Source organism: Wasmannia auropunctata, unplaced genomic scaffold (assembly GCF_000956235.1).
Source record: "Wasmannia auropunctata unplaced genomic scaffold, wasmannia.A_1.0 LD270860.1, whole genome shotgun sequence".
NCBI classification, from domain to species: domain Eukaryota; kingdom Metazoa; phylum Arthropoda; class Insecta; order Hymenoptera; family Formicidae; genus Wasmannia; species Wasmannia auropunctata.
Genome location: NW_012092030.1, coordinates 7,931 through 25,180, shown reverse-complemented (window position 1 = coordinate 25,180; position 17,250 = coordinate 7,931). Strand labels below are relative to the sequence as shown.

At 30.0% G+C, this 17,250-nt stretch overlaps 2 protein-coding genes across 4 annotated transcripts in view; both read right to left on the bottom strand.

The window, feature by feature from the left end:
• Positions 1–1,101: 1,101 nt before the first annotated feature.
• Positions 1,102–6,728, bottom strand: LOC105462098 (omega-conotoxin-like protein 1). 2 transcript variants are annotated; one of them, XM_011708625.1, is made up of 3 exons: positions 6,684–6,728; positions 1,647–1,747; positions 1,102–1,381 (listed from the first exon to the last, which is right to left on the bottom strand). In XM_011708625.1, exons 2-3 carry the CDS (start codon positions 1,731–1,733, stop codon positions 1,238–1,240), a joined length of 231 nt encoding a protein of 76 aa, XP_011706927.1. In that variant the 5' UTR covers positions 1,734–1,747; positions 6,684–6,728; the 3' UTR covers positions 1,102–1,237. The 2 variants fall into 2 exon arrangements, with proteins under 2 accessions (XP_011706927.1, XP_011706926.1); XM_011708624.1 differs by lacking the exon at positions 6,684–6,728 and adding an exon at positions 1,977–2,035.
• A 3,259-nt stretch (positions 6,729–9,987) lies between these two features.
• The window catches only part of LOC105462099 (chitinase-3-like protein 1), a 10,516-nt gene continuing 3,253 nt past the window's right edge, over positions 9,988–17,250 (bottom strand). The window contains exons 1-5 of one of the 2 annotated variants that reach the window (XM_011708627.1): positions 16,276–16,349; positions 13,928–13,991; positions 13,109–13,776; positions 11,818–12,110; positions 9,988–10,628 (exon numbers count right to left, since the gene is read on the bottom strand). In XM_011708627.1, the coding sequence (XP_011706929.1) occupies positions 10,220–10,628; positions 11,818–12,110; positions 13,109–13,776; positions 13,928–13,991 (1,434 nt within the window). In that variant the 5' untranslated portion in view covers positions 16,276–16,349 and the 3' untranslated portion in view covers positions 9,988–10,219. Of the gene's footprint in view, positions 10,629–11,817; positions 12,111–13,108; positions 13,777–13,927; positions 13,992–16,275; positions 16,350–17,250 lie in introns of those variants that run through there. The other variant, XM_011708626.1, reaches the window with a different exon arrangement.

Sequence of the window (17,250 nt, the reverse complement as noted above, 5' to 3'; positions counted from 1 at the left end):
AGATATTAATTCATGATTCTTTTATTAATCTTGTGTTTTTAATTATTTTCATTCGTAAATTCAATAGTTTAGCTGGAGGTACTATTAATAAAACTCACAGGTATGATTTAGGCGGCCGGTTTGCTGAATCGTGCTTTTGACAGCTTGTTACAAAAAAGCTTACAATTAGAATAAATTAATTTGCTATTGAAGTGAAAGATTTAACATGTAATATTAGATGCCTTGAACATTAAGCTACAATTTCCAACGTTCGTTTGTATTCTAAATAGTACCAAACGTGAAATATAACCAAAAATATCTTAAGTGATACGCATTCAGCAACTCTCCCCTACATTACGTAAAATTACGTAGAAAATTATTTATAATTTTCGAACAACAAAATCTTGCAAATTTGTGGAATAGATGTAAGCTAATTGTTTAGAATTCAATTTAAAAATTATAAAGGGCAATCAGCCAAGCTGGTTCTTAGTGCTAACTAATTATATTTTTGCAATACAAAATTACATAAGATAATAAATACTGTACAATTGTTTCGACTTTCGATATTTATTATATTATGTAATTTTTTATTGTAAACATAATTTGTAGAGATTAAGAACCAGCTTGGCTCCTTGCCTTTAAAAACCAACTTGTTAGCTTCTTGTCTACTGGGATTTTTATTGATATTATTTTGGTCAATATTTTTAGTATCGTGCTTTAGGAATGTTACGCCTTGGTAATTCTTGGATTTTTTTTTAAACTGAGATTTTACATATATGAAATAAATGCAGTCAACACAAAGATATCATATACGCCTTATTGCTATGACGATAAAATAGAATGATAATTATTATGTCGCACCTAATTGTATTAATATATAAATTAATACATACACTAGCAATACAAATTTAAAGCTATTAATGTTAAAGAACTCTTATATTTATTATATTACATTTAAATATATTTGTAAATATATATTACATATTTATAAATGTATTTAATAATAAATATAAGAGTTCTTTAATATTAATATCTTTAACTTTGTATTGCTATTGTATGTATTAATTATATAGTTTATAATGAATGTTTGTAATGAATTATTAATAAATAAAATGGAGAATATTGATAGCTGTTGAATGTCTTTATTTAAAGTTAGTTATAATAGAAATTCTCTTTTCTTTTACATAAATATAAAAGGAAAACAGAGACAAGGTCAGATATAAAAAAGGATTAAGAAGCAATATTATTTCTAGTATTATTATTCTGGCATATTTGGTGGATATGGTCCAGGACCAAGAGGTCTCTTATCTTCTCCAGGCACAAGTATACCGGCTTTTGTCACACATTTGGCAGCGTAGGTCAAACATTGCGTATAACGACAGCAATCACTATATTGTGTACACTAAAAGATTTAAAATAATATAATATTCAGAGACGTGTTATCCGAAACATGAAAAATTACTATTAATTAATATTGCGGATGTACCGATATAGGTTTAAACATTTTCTTATTACCTTAATATAAAGTTTATATGAATAGCATAGAAAACAAAATATGAAATTAAAAATTGTATAATTCTAATATTGTTTTCTTTGATATCTTTATAATAATCTTTATAATAAAGAAAACGACTATTTTTCATTTTAAAAAATATATAAATACTTACATATTGACCCAAAGGACTACATTTTTCTTCAGAAGCAACCATAGTCATAGCAATCATAACAAAAATAGTGAAAATAACGAACTTCATCTTGCCAGTGTTTTCTGTAATTATTATTTCTTACAATATATCGACAATTTGAAATACACGTCAATACAATATGTTGGTAATACTTTTATAAAAATTGTTATTTTAATTTCAAGTGAATTTATCTTTTAAATAACAAACTAATAAAACAAGAGATATTTTATAATTAATGTAATATCAGAAGATAATTTAAATTTTGAACTTTCAAATTTTATTTCTAAAAATTAGATAAATGCAAAAACTTACTGTTTTTCTTGAGAAGCAAAACCGATCATGCAGGTCATACGATGTAATCGTAACTGATCAATTTTTGATCTTCAAAGTGTATTTATACTTCATATCGCACTTGTGCAAATAAAAAATGTTGCAAATGTATTGCTTACATTGTTTGCTGTATATAAGAAGACATCTATTTGAGCAGATTGTTACAAGGTTATATTCTTGCGCTTTTAATTTTAATTATTGATAATAATTATAAACATCCAAAAAAATGTTCCACTTATAAGCGGGAAATTCCTTTAAGCATTTTCTCTAATCAAAAAAATTTTACATGAAGCATATTCCTCAGCTATAACGCGTTATATTTATCTACAAAAAAGTAGCACATGCGCTATAATCAAAAATAAATTTTCATAGTAATTCGATATTCCTCTACATTTTAGAATATTTTCTTGAGCCATATATAAGAGGAAAATCTTTTAGCATCAAAAGGGTGCTAAAGGATGGAATATTTTTTTTTAGTGAAGGGCATATTTTTTATTACAGTTCCGTATTTTACAATATTTGATATTCTGTAAGGTTCAATCACGTAATACTTATAATAATTAAATTATATTGTAAAACACAATGGTATTAAATATTTTATCACATTATTAAAATTTTATTTTATTAAACTGCATTATAGAAATTGTATATAGAAATTTACCAAAAAGATTTTTTAACACATTTCTTATGAACGTTTAGATCTACTGAAATATAATGAATTAACTCTTATAATCGTGAGAAACTTTTTATAAAAAAGTTGTTTTATAGTACAACAAATTTAAATAGTATTGTTTTTTTTTTAATTTGTGATTCTAATTTAAATATAACCGCTAATTATTTGAGATGAGATAAAAGTTTATTAAATGTTTTAAGAAAACGTACATAATATTAATTAACAATTTAAGCTTAATTAACAAAAAAATCAGATCCTTTTTTTAACTGCTGTTCTATTAATAAATGAGATTTATCAAGATAAATGTAGTCAGCACACAGATATTGTGGCGATTGCATCGTCATTACTTACTCCAACTAATCATAAAATTTAATCTGCGCTAAAATTCTTGTAACTATTAAATTTAATTTGCATTGAAAATTCGTGAAGAATAAGAAGGCAGGTAGACGTATTCATGCTGACAAATTCGCGGATCCGCTCAGCTGATCGGTCACGTAAAAAAAACAACAAAAAGTGAGCAAAAACGTAAGACAGAGGAGACAGTTAGCCGTTGGCGTATAGACAAGGGAATAATAACGCGTGAAATTATAAAATCGTTTTTATTGAAATGCATAGACTTATCATGGCTAGCGATGACCAAAACACAATCGTAACACTGTACGCGTTAAATTACAATTTGAATTCCGAGCTCGAACAATTATTGTAAACTATAAGCGCCAGAAAGAAAGAACAACGGAATTAGAACTTGAGATTTAAATGCCCTCGCGTAAACAGCGACGAAAGAAGAGAGATGACTGAGCGAATAAGGAAAGATAGCAATTCGGCGAGGAGACGAAATTACTCGGACGTAATTTCTCGTGTACAATGCGTTATAATAAAATTTTAACTTTGCCGGACTTTAAAAGACTGATTTTATAAAATTATAAATCATTCCCGTATATCCGCTTCTATTAAATCTAGCCAAAAAAGAGAAATATATAATTAAACCAAAATATTATGCTTCATTGTTATGATAAAGTTGAACGATTATGTCATACTTAAAATGTATTAATATATAAATAAATAATCTCACATACATATAATAAGAATACAAATTTAAATACTAATAACTATTATGTTGCACTTAATTATATTTAATATATGTATAAATAAATAATCTCATATACAATAGCAAAGTTAAATATATTAAATGTATTAAAAAATTCTTTTACATATTGTTAAATATATTAAACATATTAGTAAGTGTATGTTACATATGTATAATTCATTATTAGTAAATAAAATGAAGATATTGATATTTCTCTTGAACGTCTTTATTTAAAGTTAATTATATCAGAAATTTTCTCTTTTTTTATAAATATAACAGAAAAATAGCGCCATGATCAAAATAAAGAAATGTTTGGTGATATTATGATTCTAGTATTATTATATTTTGGCATAATTGGTGGATATGATCTAAGACTAAAAGACCTCTTATTTTGTACTCATACAAGCACTTCGAATGACACATATTTGGTAGCGTAAGACAAACATATCGAACTAAGGGTAGCAGTTATATGACATCAAAAATATTTAAAACATAAAATAATATATTTGATTGTTTTACGCTGCCAAATGTTATCCAGTGTTTGTATCTGGATGTATCTGGATCAAGGCGTGTTATTTGACATTAAAAAAATTAAATAATTTGAAGGACTTAGGCTTCTAAGAATAAATCAAATATATACTGAAGCCTATCGAGCCGACACGGATGTTGATATGTATTAATTTTTTTTACAATATCCAGCCACACGCAAACTGCGCGCCGCATATTCATCGGTCTTGAAACACAATTCATTACATGAGGCCGGAATAAACTTGTCACAAATTAAATCAGTTAACGATTTAATCTCTTTGATGCTAAATACACATCTATAAGATCCCCTTTCCCCCGAATTGTGGTGTGGTATTGTAAAAAAAATTATTACACATTATCATCCGTGCGGGCATGTGTAAAACATACACACATACACACACATTGTGCAAAATCCGATTGCCAACCTTCCTATGGTGCTAAGGTAATGCCGATCATACATAAGAAAAATACATTTACTTTAAAATGCTGTAATTTTGCGAAAAAAAATCGTAGCCACTTGCATTTTTTTTAAATTGAAGAGGAAGATTCAAACTTTATGACGCTGTAAGCCGCATTTTCGAGACAAATTTTCCCAAGGCCATGCATTACGTCAAACATTGCAATTTTCATTATGACAAACATGCCTCTCAGATTTAAGAGTTTAGAGTAATAGAGATGCATTAAACTTAAAATCGTTACAGAATATCTTAAAGTATCTCTTAAAATGCCAAAATCATCTACTCTTTGATTTAGCACAGTGCCGCACTAAGTTCAGCGGCTTAAAACATAAAAATAAAACATAAAAATTTTATTTCTGTCAGGAAACTTTTTGGGGCTAGTGTATATATATTATTAAGCATAATATATAAAAATTTATATACACTAAAATATTTCACTATATAAGATTCAACAGCAGATCTGAGCACGTCCAAACGGAACGATGACTCGTCACAAAATCAATATGGTTCGCGTTTAAAAAAACATCACGCGTTGTCAGGAGAACGCTTTACAACTTTCTTCGATCTGCTGTTTGAATCTTTGCTGTATTTGCTAATCTAACGCATTAAAGAATTTGAGTGTTTCTATAAAGTGTCTACTTTATTTGCTTGAGTTTCCGCGAGTGCGCGAAAGAATAAATTTCGATCTCAGAGCGTAACAATATATACCTACGTCGCAGCCTTTTTATATAATCAGTCTTTTTGCAAAAAGGTTAGCCTCTTTGCAAAAAGACGCCTTTTTGCATAACGCCTTTGAAAATGGTTTGGGTTAGGTTAGTTTGAAACAAGGTGGATCCCCCCGTAGAAGGGGCACAACATATGTACAGCTTCCACGCATGTACTTTACATGCGAAACCAGTGATCCACATGGGTTTGCAATAAATGTTTGCAATAAATGACATAATCCAAACCATATAATTCTTGGTAAAAAGGCTGCGACGTGTACATGTATTATTAAATATATATTACATATATTTATAATTAATTATAAATAAATAAGATAAAGAATAATGATAGCTCTTGAAAATTTTTATTTAAAGTAGGTCATAACAGAAGTTTTTTTTTTATATAAATATAAAAAAATATATATAAAGTCATAGTCACAGTCAGATATAAAGAAAGTGTTTTGAAAATATTTTTTAAATATTTTGTACTGGTTTGAATGTTGTGGTATGCATTTGTTTAGACTCCACACTTTTTAATATTAGTCACACATCTGCTACTACAGCAGTCTATATCTTGGGTACACTAAAATATTAAAAATATAATATTTACAGACGTGTTACTCGAGATTAAAATTAATATTAATTAATATTGCAAATGCATCGATACAGATGTAAAATGTTTTTTTATGGTTTTAATAAGTTTATGTGAATTATGCACAAAGCAAAACATGAATTAAAATTTTTTTAATTCTGATACCGTTTTTTTCTTGTATTTCTTTATAATAAAAACAATTATCTTTTATGAGATAATTATATATAAATACTTACATCGTGAAAGAAAGGAAAACAATTTTCTTCTGAAGCAACCATAGCCATGGCAATTATAACGAAAATAGTGAAAATAACGAATTTCATCTTGTCAATATTTCCTATAATTATTGTTTTTTATATAATATCAATTAGATACGCGCAAGCAGTATAACAATAATGCAATATGATAATAATACTTCTATAGAAGTTGCCATTTCAACTTCACGTGAATTTATGTTAACCTGAATTTATCTTTTAAATGACGAAACTAATATATGAATTTATCTTTTAAATGACCAAACTAATAAAACAAGAAACATTTTGTTATTATTATTATATCAATAGACAGTTTTTTATGAACAGATTGTTATCTATTAATTTGAATTCTCAATTTTTATTCTAAAAAATTAAATGCTTGATGGAACTTACCGTTTTTCTTGAGAAGCAAAACCGATCATGCAGATCATACGATGTAATCGCAACTGATCAATTCTTGATCTTCGAAGAGTATTTACACTTCATATCACACTTGTTCAAAGTAAAAATATTAAAAAATGTATTGCTTACGTTGTCTGCTATATGTAAGAAAACGTCTGTTTAGGCAGACTATTATAAGGTTATAATTATTCTTGATGTGTCTTTAATTCGAATTATTAATCATAATTATAAGGTGTTTATTTTTTTATTATAGTTTCGTATTTTTGCATTTTGTTGGCGTTAAAACGTTTTACAATGTTTGATATTCTATAAGATTAAATTACGTAATATAATAATCAAATTGTAAAACACAATTGTATTAACTGTTTTCTCATTAAAATTTTATTTTATTATTAAAGATTGACATTATATAAATTGTATCAATAGGCATTATCTAAATTGTAATCAATATCCCTTATGGGATATACGGCAAAAATGCAAGGGTTAAAAAATTTTTTTTAATATAAAAAATAAATATTTTGAATTTCTAATATTTTTTTATAGTAGTGAACAGTCTAAAGTTTTTACTAGTATAATTCATTTACCTTAAACATAATAAATAATGTCTGATAAATTCAGTTTTTAATAGGTGCGGCGTATACGCCGGAGTTACCCTGTTTCAGAACGACGTTATGTTTCACATATTACTTAATCAAATTAACAAGAAAGTCAGATACTTTTCTTAACTGTACTGTTCCATTAATAAATGAGATTTTATATATACAAAACAAATGCAATCAACTCAAGAATATTACATACATTATTACTATGACGATGAACTTGAATGATAACTATTATTATTATGTCTCACTCAATTTTATTACAGTCGAACTTTGATAACTCGAATCTCAAGGATCTAGAAAAACTGTTCGAGTTATAGAGTTTTTGACTTATCAAAATTCGAGTAAAAAAGAGTTAACATATGAAAATTTGACTTGCGGAGGCTTTGTACGAGAGTTTATTATTTTCCGATTATAATAGCTTTTAGTAGAAAAAAAATCAATATTTAATAATGAATTATTTATTGCATACGTATGATAAATCTAACCATAAAACAAAATATTAGGTTATTACTCATGGTTACACATAGCTACAACTTCGAATTATAGAGGTAGAGACAATAAAAGTTTGACTTATAGAGGTGAACTTCGACTTGTAGATGTCTGGCTACTTTAAATTCGAGTTACAGAGGTAAAATATAACTATATCTAAATGCCTGACAAATACTTCGAGTTAAGGTAGGTTTTATTTCGATTTATAGAGGTTTTCCGCAGCGGAGCGGAAAGGGATGAACAAAACTTTTATCTTATAGAGGTTTTCGAGTTGTAGAGATTCGAGTTATCGAGGTTCCACTGTAATACATGAATAAATAATTTTACATACCTACATAAAATAGCAATGCAAGTTTAAATATATTTACATTAAAGAAACTCTTATATACATTAATAAATATTATATTTTAAATATATTTATAAATATATACATATATACATATATATATATATATGTGTATATATATATATATATATATATATTACATACATTGTGACGTAACGTTTTTCAATCGTCTGTCACAAGAGCCATATCGCCTGACCGAGAAAGCAAGATTTGGACTCTGCGTCCTCTCCGCTTTAGGGAGGCGAGCGTATTCACGCGCATACGATTTCGTAGCGCATTTCATCGTGCATTTACTTGATAATTTTATTCTAAGCATAGCGATAAGTTATCGAGATCGACGCCGGTTAATCTGTCAACGCGTGTAAGTTTCTCGTCTCTACCAACTCGGCGGGAAGAAGATGAAGACGGACGCTGACACCGGAGCTGGAGGTGCCAAAATTCACCGGGGGAAACGCAGAACACGCAGATCGGAATAACTTTTATTGGAAGTTTAACAATCGAGCCCTTTCCTTGAGCCCTTTACTGCTGTCAGCATTTTTCCGCAAAAAATAGTAAGACGCGATCGGCTGCCGCAGAGATGTAATCCCGCGCATCCGCCACTTGACGCGCAGGGAGCGAGGCGGAGGAAAATTAATCGAGAGACCAAAGCGGACTGGAATATCGAAGAGAGCGCGGATTCTGGTGGGAATGATCATTTCCAAGGACATCTTGGAGGACTTTACGGGCCGTGGGCCTGGAAAATCAAAGGAAATTCGAAGCTCGCACCACCGATCGCGAGATATTCGGCCACTCGCGACACCCATAATTCGTGGACGTCGCGCTAGAAGGGTTAGGGCTATAATCGGCATGAATTATCGGCCGTGACACCTCGCGATCTGCATTAGAGCACTATAGATGTAGGTACTCCTGTTCGCCATCTTGGTTCTACTTGGTTATAATAGTTGCTTTCCATTTTCACATAAATGATGCCGATTTTGAGTCTAAAGTTATGTATTTTATATTCAGATAATGACGTCATTACTTGCTTATTTTGGTGGAAAGTTATCGCGTACAAAAGTATAAATTTATACCTCACTTTTAATATGAGTTATAACAGACTCAGTAAAAAGCATACAATTTCGAGCTTGTGCAGATTTAAAAAAAAACTCAATTAAATTTCACTTATTAGAATAAAAAGGAACGTACATTCAACTGACAATGAGTTATGACGTTACAAATGAGAATTATCTGAATTTTGGCGTAAATGGAAAGCAGCTAATACGTGGTGAGTTTATAGTATACGTCTGATGAAGTAAATGTACATTACAATCAAGATGCTTTGCTGCGTTGTAGCAAATTGCAATAATAAAATAAAAAATTGTAATAATTAATAATTTTTAACTTTATTGCAGAGCAAACTTCGAGGTTACATTGTTCACTTAGCTGGAACCAAGATGGCGGATGAAAATACTCACATCTATACTGCCTTATCTGCGTGCTTCCTGCAGGATCCCCCAGTCAGCACTTATGTTCGACAATGCAAGATCCGAATTTGAATGTCGAGATGTGAGGATTCCGGTTAAGAGATAGCTGCCGCCTTTGGCGAGACGAACGTCATAAAATATTTTTTACAGCAGTCGGTTTCACTGTCGGGCGAATCGCGTATTAAGTATTTCGTGTATTTTTGTGCGTGCGTTTCGAGAATAGATTCTGTGTGTCGCGCCATCCGATCGACAACGCCATATATCGAGTAAAGTCACTAAAGTCGCCGTATTTGCGCTCGCCTTCGCCGAGTCAATCCGTGTCGTCTAATTGTGCGTTGTTTTGTGTCGCTTACCAGAATTTTACCATATTAATAATTATTTGAATATACATGACATAATGACTCTTATGAACTTTATTGCAAATATACATACAAATAAATGTTAATTATATATTGTTAGAAAGAAAAAGAAAGGAGAAATGGGTTCGTATAATATTATATATATATTGTGTGTGTGTCAGAGTACATAAAATGAAAAGCACATCTATTTGTTATGTTTTCATGCTGTATAACAGGTAGAAGCATTATAGAAATATACAGCATAACTATTTATTATCGTCTATTATTGTTAGTTGCATCCAGGAACGAGATTTTTGAAATTACAATTGTTGATTTCGGGGTCGAAGGCTAGTCCACTTCCACAACTGAATTCGTATATTTTATAACCGCTATCGACTTTTAGGCATCGGTAGAATATGCTGCAATCTTTTTGATCGCGGACAAAACCTTCCTTCTTGCAAATACCACTAGGAGATGCAGTCACTGGTGGTTGCGTCGTTCGCGGTGATTGTGTCGTTTGCGATGGTTGCTTGGTTGACAGTTCTATTGGGACTTGTCTCCTAAGTCTGGCATTCAATGTTTTCAGCAGAGGATACTTTTCACCACACGTGCCGAGGAAGTCGTCGGTCTCAATACTCCACACCATCGCGCCACCGAGACCCAAGGAATTGATATAAGCGGTCTTCTCGGCAAAAGAACTGTGCACGCGTGATTATACATTATATATGTATATATATTATCACATTCTCGCGCAATGCATATTCTCGTCCATCTTTTTCAATTAACTTTTAATTTCTATCGAAAAGGGGAATGGATTGAAAAAAAGAGACGGCGTTATCAAAATTGTATTACTAGAGAGAATGCATTATGCTAGAGAGAATATTACATTAATAAAAATTACGATAAGAACCCAGGTAGCAACTTGAAAACGTTTCTGAGTGGTTAAAATGTCTACTCGAAAAGCATTTAAAGAAACTTTCTTTTTGATAAAAAAAAAAGTAGAGAAATATAATTAAAATATTATTTTTGCTCTAGCTGTGAAAAAGCTCTCTTGCTTGAAAAAAACGAATGCGCAAACAGGATGGGTACTTCCGGGAAAAACCGATAAAACCTGAAATTCTCAGGGAATTTTTGTCCTGAAAATTATGGATTCTCATGAAATTTTGGTACTCAGGGAAATTTTTTGAATTATTAAAATTTAATTTTATCCCTTTAGAAAGTAAACGTGGCTCCATATCGAAGGCTCCTGATATTGAAAGTTAATTTATTTTAAAATTGACATATACTATATATGAAGACTCTTCAATCTAAAAAATAATAATCCAGAAATAATAAATCAGGCATTAAGAGTCTAATAACGCAGAACTTGGTGCGTGAAACAATGTAATCTTCACTTATGTAGTTATATCTCCGTACAAAATCTTTTGTTACGCTCGAAAAATTTTGTATGAAAATGTAACTATTGTACATATGAGAAGATTAAATTGTTTCACGCATCAAATTCTATACGTTATTAGAACTCTTAGTGCTTAAATTATTTTAAAGCTGTATTGAGAAATTCTCTAATCTTACCTGGAATTTTGAATAAAATTCCTGGAAAATCTGAAAATTTTCACGAAATTTTTTTACAAAATTTGAGTACTCGCCCTGACAAACTTTTTTACAGATGGAGAAAAAATGATATTTTGATTATATTTCTCTACGTTTCTTTTTTTTACCAAAAAGAAACGTTTCTTGAAACGTTCTTCAAGTGGACATTTTAACCACTAAGAAACATTTTTAAGAGTCAATTATGAAACATTTCTGAAACGACGTGCTAGGAATTGTAAAGGAATAAAGGAAGGACCCGAGGAGAATAATTACTAATTACTAATACATTGCACTTACGTTACATCGTCGTAGCCCACCCACTGATCGCCCTTGTAAGCGTACGGTGTGCGATGCTCTTCCTGACGAGCAACGGTCCAGCCACCCTGTTTAAAGGATTCGCAAATCTCATTGTATCCGAGCATGCCACCCTCGCGAGTGTACGGACCGGCAGTACCTGGTCCAGTGATAGGCGCTCCAAGGCCATGCTGATTCGTATCTGCGAGAGTAAAGGCCCTACCGTAGAATGGTACTCCAAGGATTAATTTCTCGGGCGGACAGCCATTGCGCAACCAATAGTGTACAGATGCGTCCTGCAAGAATGAATGTTATTTTCTTTAAGTTGTGTTTGTTGGTGACATTGATTGGTGGTATTGAATAATTTCAAATGTCAAATAAATTAAGGGGGTATTCTAGTTTAGAGGCCAAATTTTTATGCTATTTTTGTAAATTTTTTTAAAAGAAAGTATAAAGTTTTTTGGGCGTTTTTTCCTACATATTTATACATATTTGAAATATGTTTCAAAATATTTGTATCTAAAAATAACTATAAATAAGTATAAGCTGTATAATATATACTGAGGTTATAAAAAAAAAAGATTGGTCCACGGTATCCATAATTCCGGCTGTTCTGCTCATTTAAAACAAAAAAATCAAAGAAATTCTTACTTAGTATGAGTTTGGCTATAGCTGGTACCAGATCATAAAAAAAATAGTAAAAATTTAAAAACATTATTTTGAAAATTTAGATTTATTTTAAATTTAGATTTTTGCTTTTTTTTTCAACTTTAGATGGTTGTAAAAATTAAAAAAAGACATATTTTGATTTGATCGAGGTAGGGGCTATAGCCACGCATATGCTGAAGATATGTGTACAAGTCCGAATTGATTGGTTTTCGAGAGATCATGAGTACCATTTTTGAAGAGATCATGAGTACCAATTTGAAAAACGTGATTTTGAGAAAAATGCGTTAAAAATTTTTTGTACTGATTACATAGATTGAATCCGCTCTCTATCAAGTGCTATGGCCGGCATTCATAAGTCGGTTTTTATTTCAAGGCCGTCTTAAATAATGTCAAGATGCTAATACGACTCTGTTATTGGCTTGTAACATCTTAAGACTATACTTAAGACGATCTTAAATATAAGAATCAACTATGAATACCGGCCTATAACTTTGTTAATTTTGCGAATCGGGCTAAATCATTTTGCAGACATATTTTTTATATCAAATATTTGCAAAATATGTAAAAAAAATCGATTTTTCCGATCCGCTAGACTAGAATATCCCTTAAAGGAGTCAACACTTACGACGTTGAGCTTACGATCGTCTTCAGATTCATCTTTACGCGGATAAAGCGGAGCGTTATGACCAGTGACTGGTTCCCAAGCACCATGGAAATCGTACGCCATAATGTTGATAAAGTCCAGATATTTGGACATTGCGGAAATATCGTAGGACTGAGAGGCAGAAGACTCGGCGGCAGCAACGGCAGCACTGAGAATCAATCCGTGTTTATCGAATTCGGTTCTGAGTTCTTTCAGCAGGCTTATATAGTTGTGCTTGTCCTCTGGTTTTCCATCGCGCTGGCACGGATATTCCCAATCGACATCGAAACCATCGAACTTGTATTTCTTCACAAAGTCAACGATATCTTTGACGAATCTTGCGCGAGTAGTTGGATCAGCGACAACAGCGGAGAATTTTGCGGATCCTTCATTCCATCCACCGATAGCGATGAGCGTTTTGGTCTCGGGACTCTGTTCGCGAAGCTTGTTGAATCTACCGAAGCCGTCCTTGCCCGAATTGTCGGGAAGATCTTGCCACGCGTCCAAAACTACGACCTTGCCTTCCTGACTGATGCCGACGAAAGCATAGATCAGATGGGTGCAAAGCTTCGGCTGAATGTAAGAGATGTCGAATTTGCCATCAGAAGGCCGATAAACGGCCCAACTACCAAAGTAACATACAATTTTCTCTGAAAGACATTAGAAAAATATTATTACAATGGTAACATGTACATTTACTACAACTGTGGAACAGATATAGAGAACGCTTTTTTAATTGATTCATCTTTTAAACGATATACATACACGCACATGTGCGTATGTATGTATATGGATACTCACTTCCCGAATCGGCAGCCGAAGACAAAGCAGCTAAAGCCGCGAAAACGAGTATCCAACGATTCATCTGCAAATTAATTCATAATCGACAAACGTAAATTTATACTCTCCATGTTTTACATTCTTGGAATCTTTCTTATTTTAACAATTAAATATTAACAAGTGTTGCATTTAAGGAGATTCTCCAGCTTAAAAAAGTGGAGGGGAGTTATGATTTGTCCTGCTTTTTAACAAAGAAGCTTTTAGAAAAAGAAAGCCATTGCTATCTTGTAAAAAATAAATAAATAAAATTTGAGCAATAAAATTACAATTTCTTATAAAAAATATTTTCTTCATAATAAAAATAAATATTTATGTGGAGGATAATAATATAATAAAATTGAATTTTAATATTGTTTGAAAACAGTTAACACAATTGTGTTTTGTAAATTAATTATTATATTTATATTATTATATTATGTAATTTAATCTTACAGAATATCAAATATTGTAAAACACTCTAGCGTCAACAAAATGCATAATGTGGAACTGTAATGAAAAATGAACCTCTTATAATTAATAATTAACATTTAGCAGGTAATGTAAGCAATTACATATATTTTCGATATGTTTTATTAAATCTCATAAGTGCGTTATGAAGTAACATAGAAATACACTTCAAAAGTCAAAGAATTGATCAATTGCGAGAATCCAAATTAATAGATAATAAACTATTTATATAACTAAACACCATAGACGCGCGCTTTGCGCGCGGCATTTAGCTTTTTACTCTTTAAAAATGAATAACCACACAATTCAACACACACGTAATCTCAATATATAAAACCGTCAAAATTTTCGCGATGACAACCGATCAACGAAGTAAGTGCAACGAGAGAGCCAATCGGTATCACGGAAAAGCGACAACAATAAACTTCGATAAATTCGAGTATCGACTTAACACGCCTTTTTTAGAAAACGGAAAAATGGATTATTAAAGAATTGTACTAATTGCACCAATGAAAAGCTTAATTTTCTTATGAACGTTTAGGTCTACTAAAATATAAAGTTAACTCTGATAATCTTGAAAAAATTCTAATTTTTTCTGAAAATTTCTTTTCATATCTAAATTTTTTGGAAAGGTCACAAAAGATTTTGGAAAGATTATAATGAAACTTACATGGAAAGAACAATTTTGCTGAATCCAGATCTGAAAATAATTTTTATTCAATAATTAAAATAATTTTGTATGAATGTCAAAATAATTGCTAGAATATCAAAACGTTTTATAGCAATACTTATCAGTTTTAACATTCCAACAAATTATTTTAATGATTCAATAAAACATTTTTTTCAGATCTGTTTTTAGCAAAATTTTTAGACCTTTCAACAAAATCGTTCTTTCTGTGTAATATTCATATTAAGGAACTCTTATACATATACATTATTAATATTATATTTTAAATGCATTCATAAATATACATATATTACACACGTATAATAATAAATAAGTCAGAGATTTTTCATAACTCTTGAATGTCTTTATTTAAAGTTATTATATAATAGAAATTCTCTTTTCTTTTTTATAAATATTAACGAAAATAATGCCATGGTCAGATACAAAGAAGTGTTTAACGATATTATCGTTCTTGAACATTATTTTGGCAAATTTGGTGAATATGATTTAGGATCAAGAAGTCTCTTATCTAATACATCGACCATCTAATTTCATTTTGCATAGCCAAAATGACATCTCAAACCAGGACAGCAGTTTACTAGATTGAGCACATTAAAATATTTAAAATATAATATTTAGGGTTGTGGTATTTAAAATTAAAATTAATATTAATTTGCGAATAATATTGCATTGGATGCATTGATACAAATATAAAATATTTTCTTGTGGTTTTAATAAGTTTATATAGATTATACATAGAACAAAATATGAATTAAACATTTTTATCTCTATATCGTTTCCTAATATATAATGCGGAAAATGATTATCTTTCATAAAATATATATTGTATAAATATTTACACTTTGATACCAAGAATTACATTCTTCTTCAGAAGCAGCCGTAACCATAGCAATCATAACGAAAATAATGAAAATAACGAACTTCACCTTGTCAATATTTTCTGTAATTATTATTTTTATAATATATCTACAATTCGAGACACGCGCCTGCAAAATAATACTTCTATAAAAATTGCCATTTTAACTTCAAGTCATCTTTTATATGACGACACTAATAAAACAAAAAACATTTTATTATTAATAATAACAATATATAGTTTTATATATATTGTTTATAATTTATTAATTTGGATTCTCAACTTTTTTTTTTAAATTAGATGTATGTTAGTACTTACTGTTTTTCTTGGGAAGCAAAATCGATTATATAGGTCTACGATGTAGTAACAACTGACTATTTCTTCGACCTTTGAAGAGTATTTATATGTTACTTTATGTCGTACTTGTGCGATATCGGAAATGTCGATATCGGGTATGTAATTGCTTACATTACCTGCTAAATATAATTTCAAGGAAATACCGTTTAGGCAGATAACTTTGTAACAGTATGCCGTACAAAGTTATATTTCTTGCGTCCTAAATTCGAATTATTAATTATAGTAGGTTCATTTTTTATTACAGTTCCACATTTAGCATTTTGTTGGCGCTAGAATGTTTTACAATATTCGATATTCTGTAAGATTAAATTACATAGTATAACAATATAAATATAATAATCAATTTATAAAACAATTGTATTAGCTGTTTTCTCACATTATACAAATTCTTTTTTATTATTAAAGAATTATATTATACAAATTGCATTAATGAAAAGCTTCTTAATTTTCTTATGAACGTTTAGGTCTACTAAGATATGAATTAACGCTGATAATCTTGAGAAATTTCTAATTTCTTCTGAGAATTTTTTTTATATATACACTTTTTGGAAAGATATTATGAAAATTAAGAATATATTCTAAACTTTATTACTAAATTTTCGTAATACAAATAATTATTTCAAGACGATATTATGTATCATATATTGTTTAATAAAATTAATAAAAAAAATCAAATAGTTTTTTCAACTATTGTTTCATTAACAAATGAGATTTTACATGTACAAAATAAATGCAGTCAACTCAAAGATACATGCATTATTATTATTATAAACTTGAGTGATAACTATTATTACTAGGAGTGTGATTTAGTTTTGAGGGTATTTTTTCTCAAAAACTGATTTATTATACGAATATCTTATCAATCATATACCTCAACGTTCTTAATCAAACTATGTATTTCCCTTCGTTTTCTTATATCTTTTTCTGGCAAGAGAT

Bases quoted from the DNA above. Each gene is read 5' to 3' on its own strand.
- LOC105462098 (XM_011708625.1), bottom strand. From the start codon at position 1,733: ATGAAGTTCGTTATTTTCACTATTTTTGTTATGATTGCTATGACTATG. The intron at 1,382-1,646 runs GTAAGTATTTAT...TAAATCTTTTAG, and splicing joins GTAGTCCTTTGGGTCAATAT to TGTACACAATATAGTGATTG.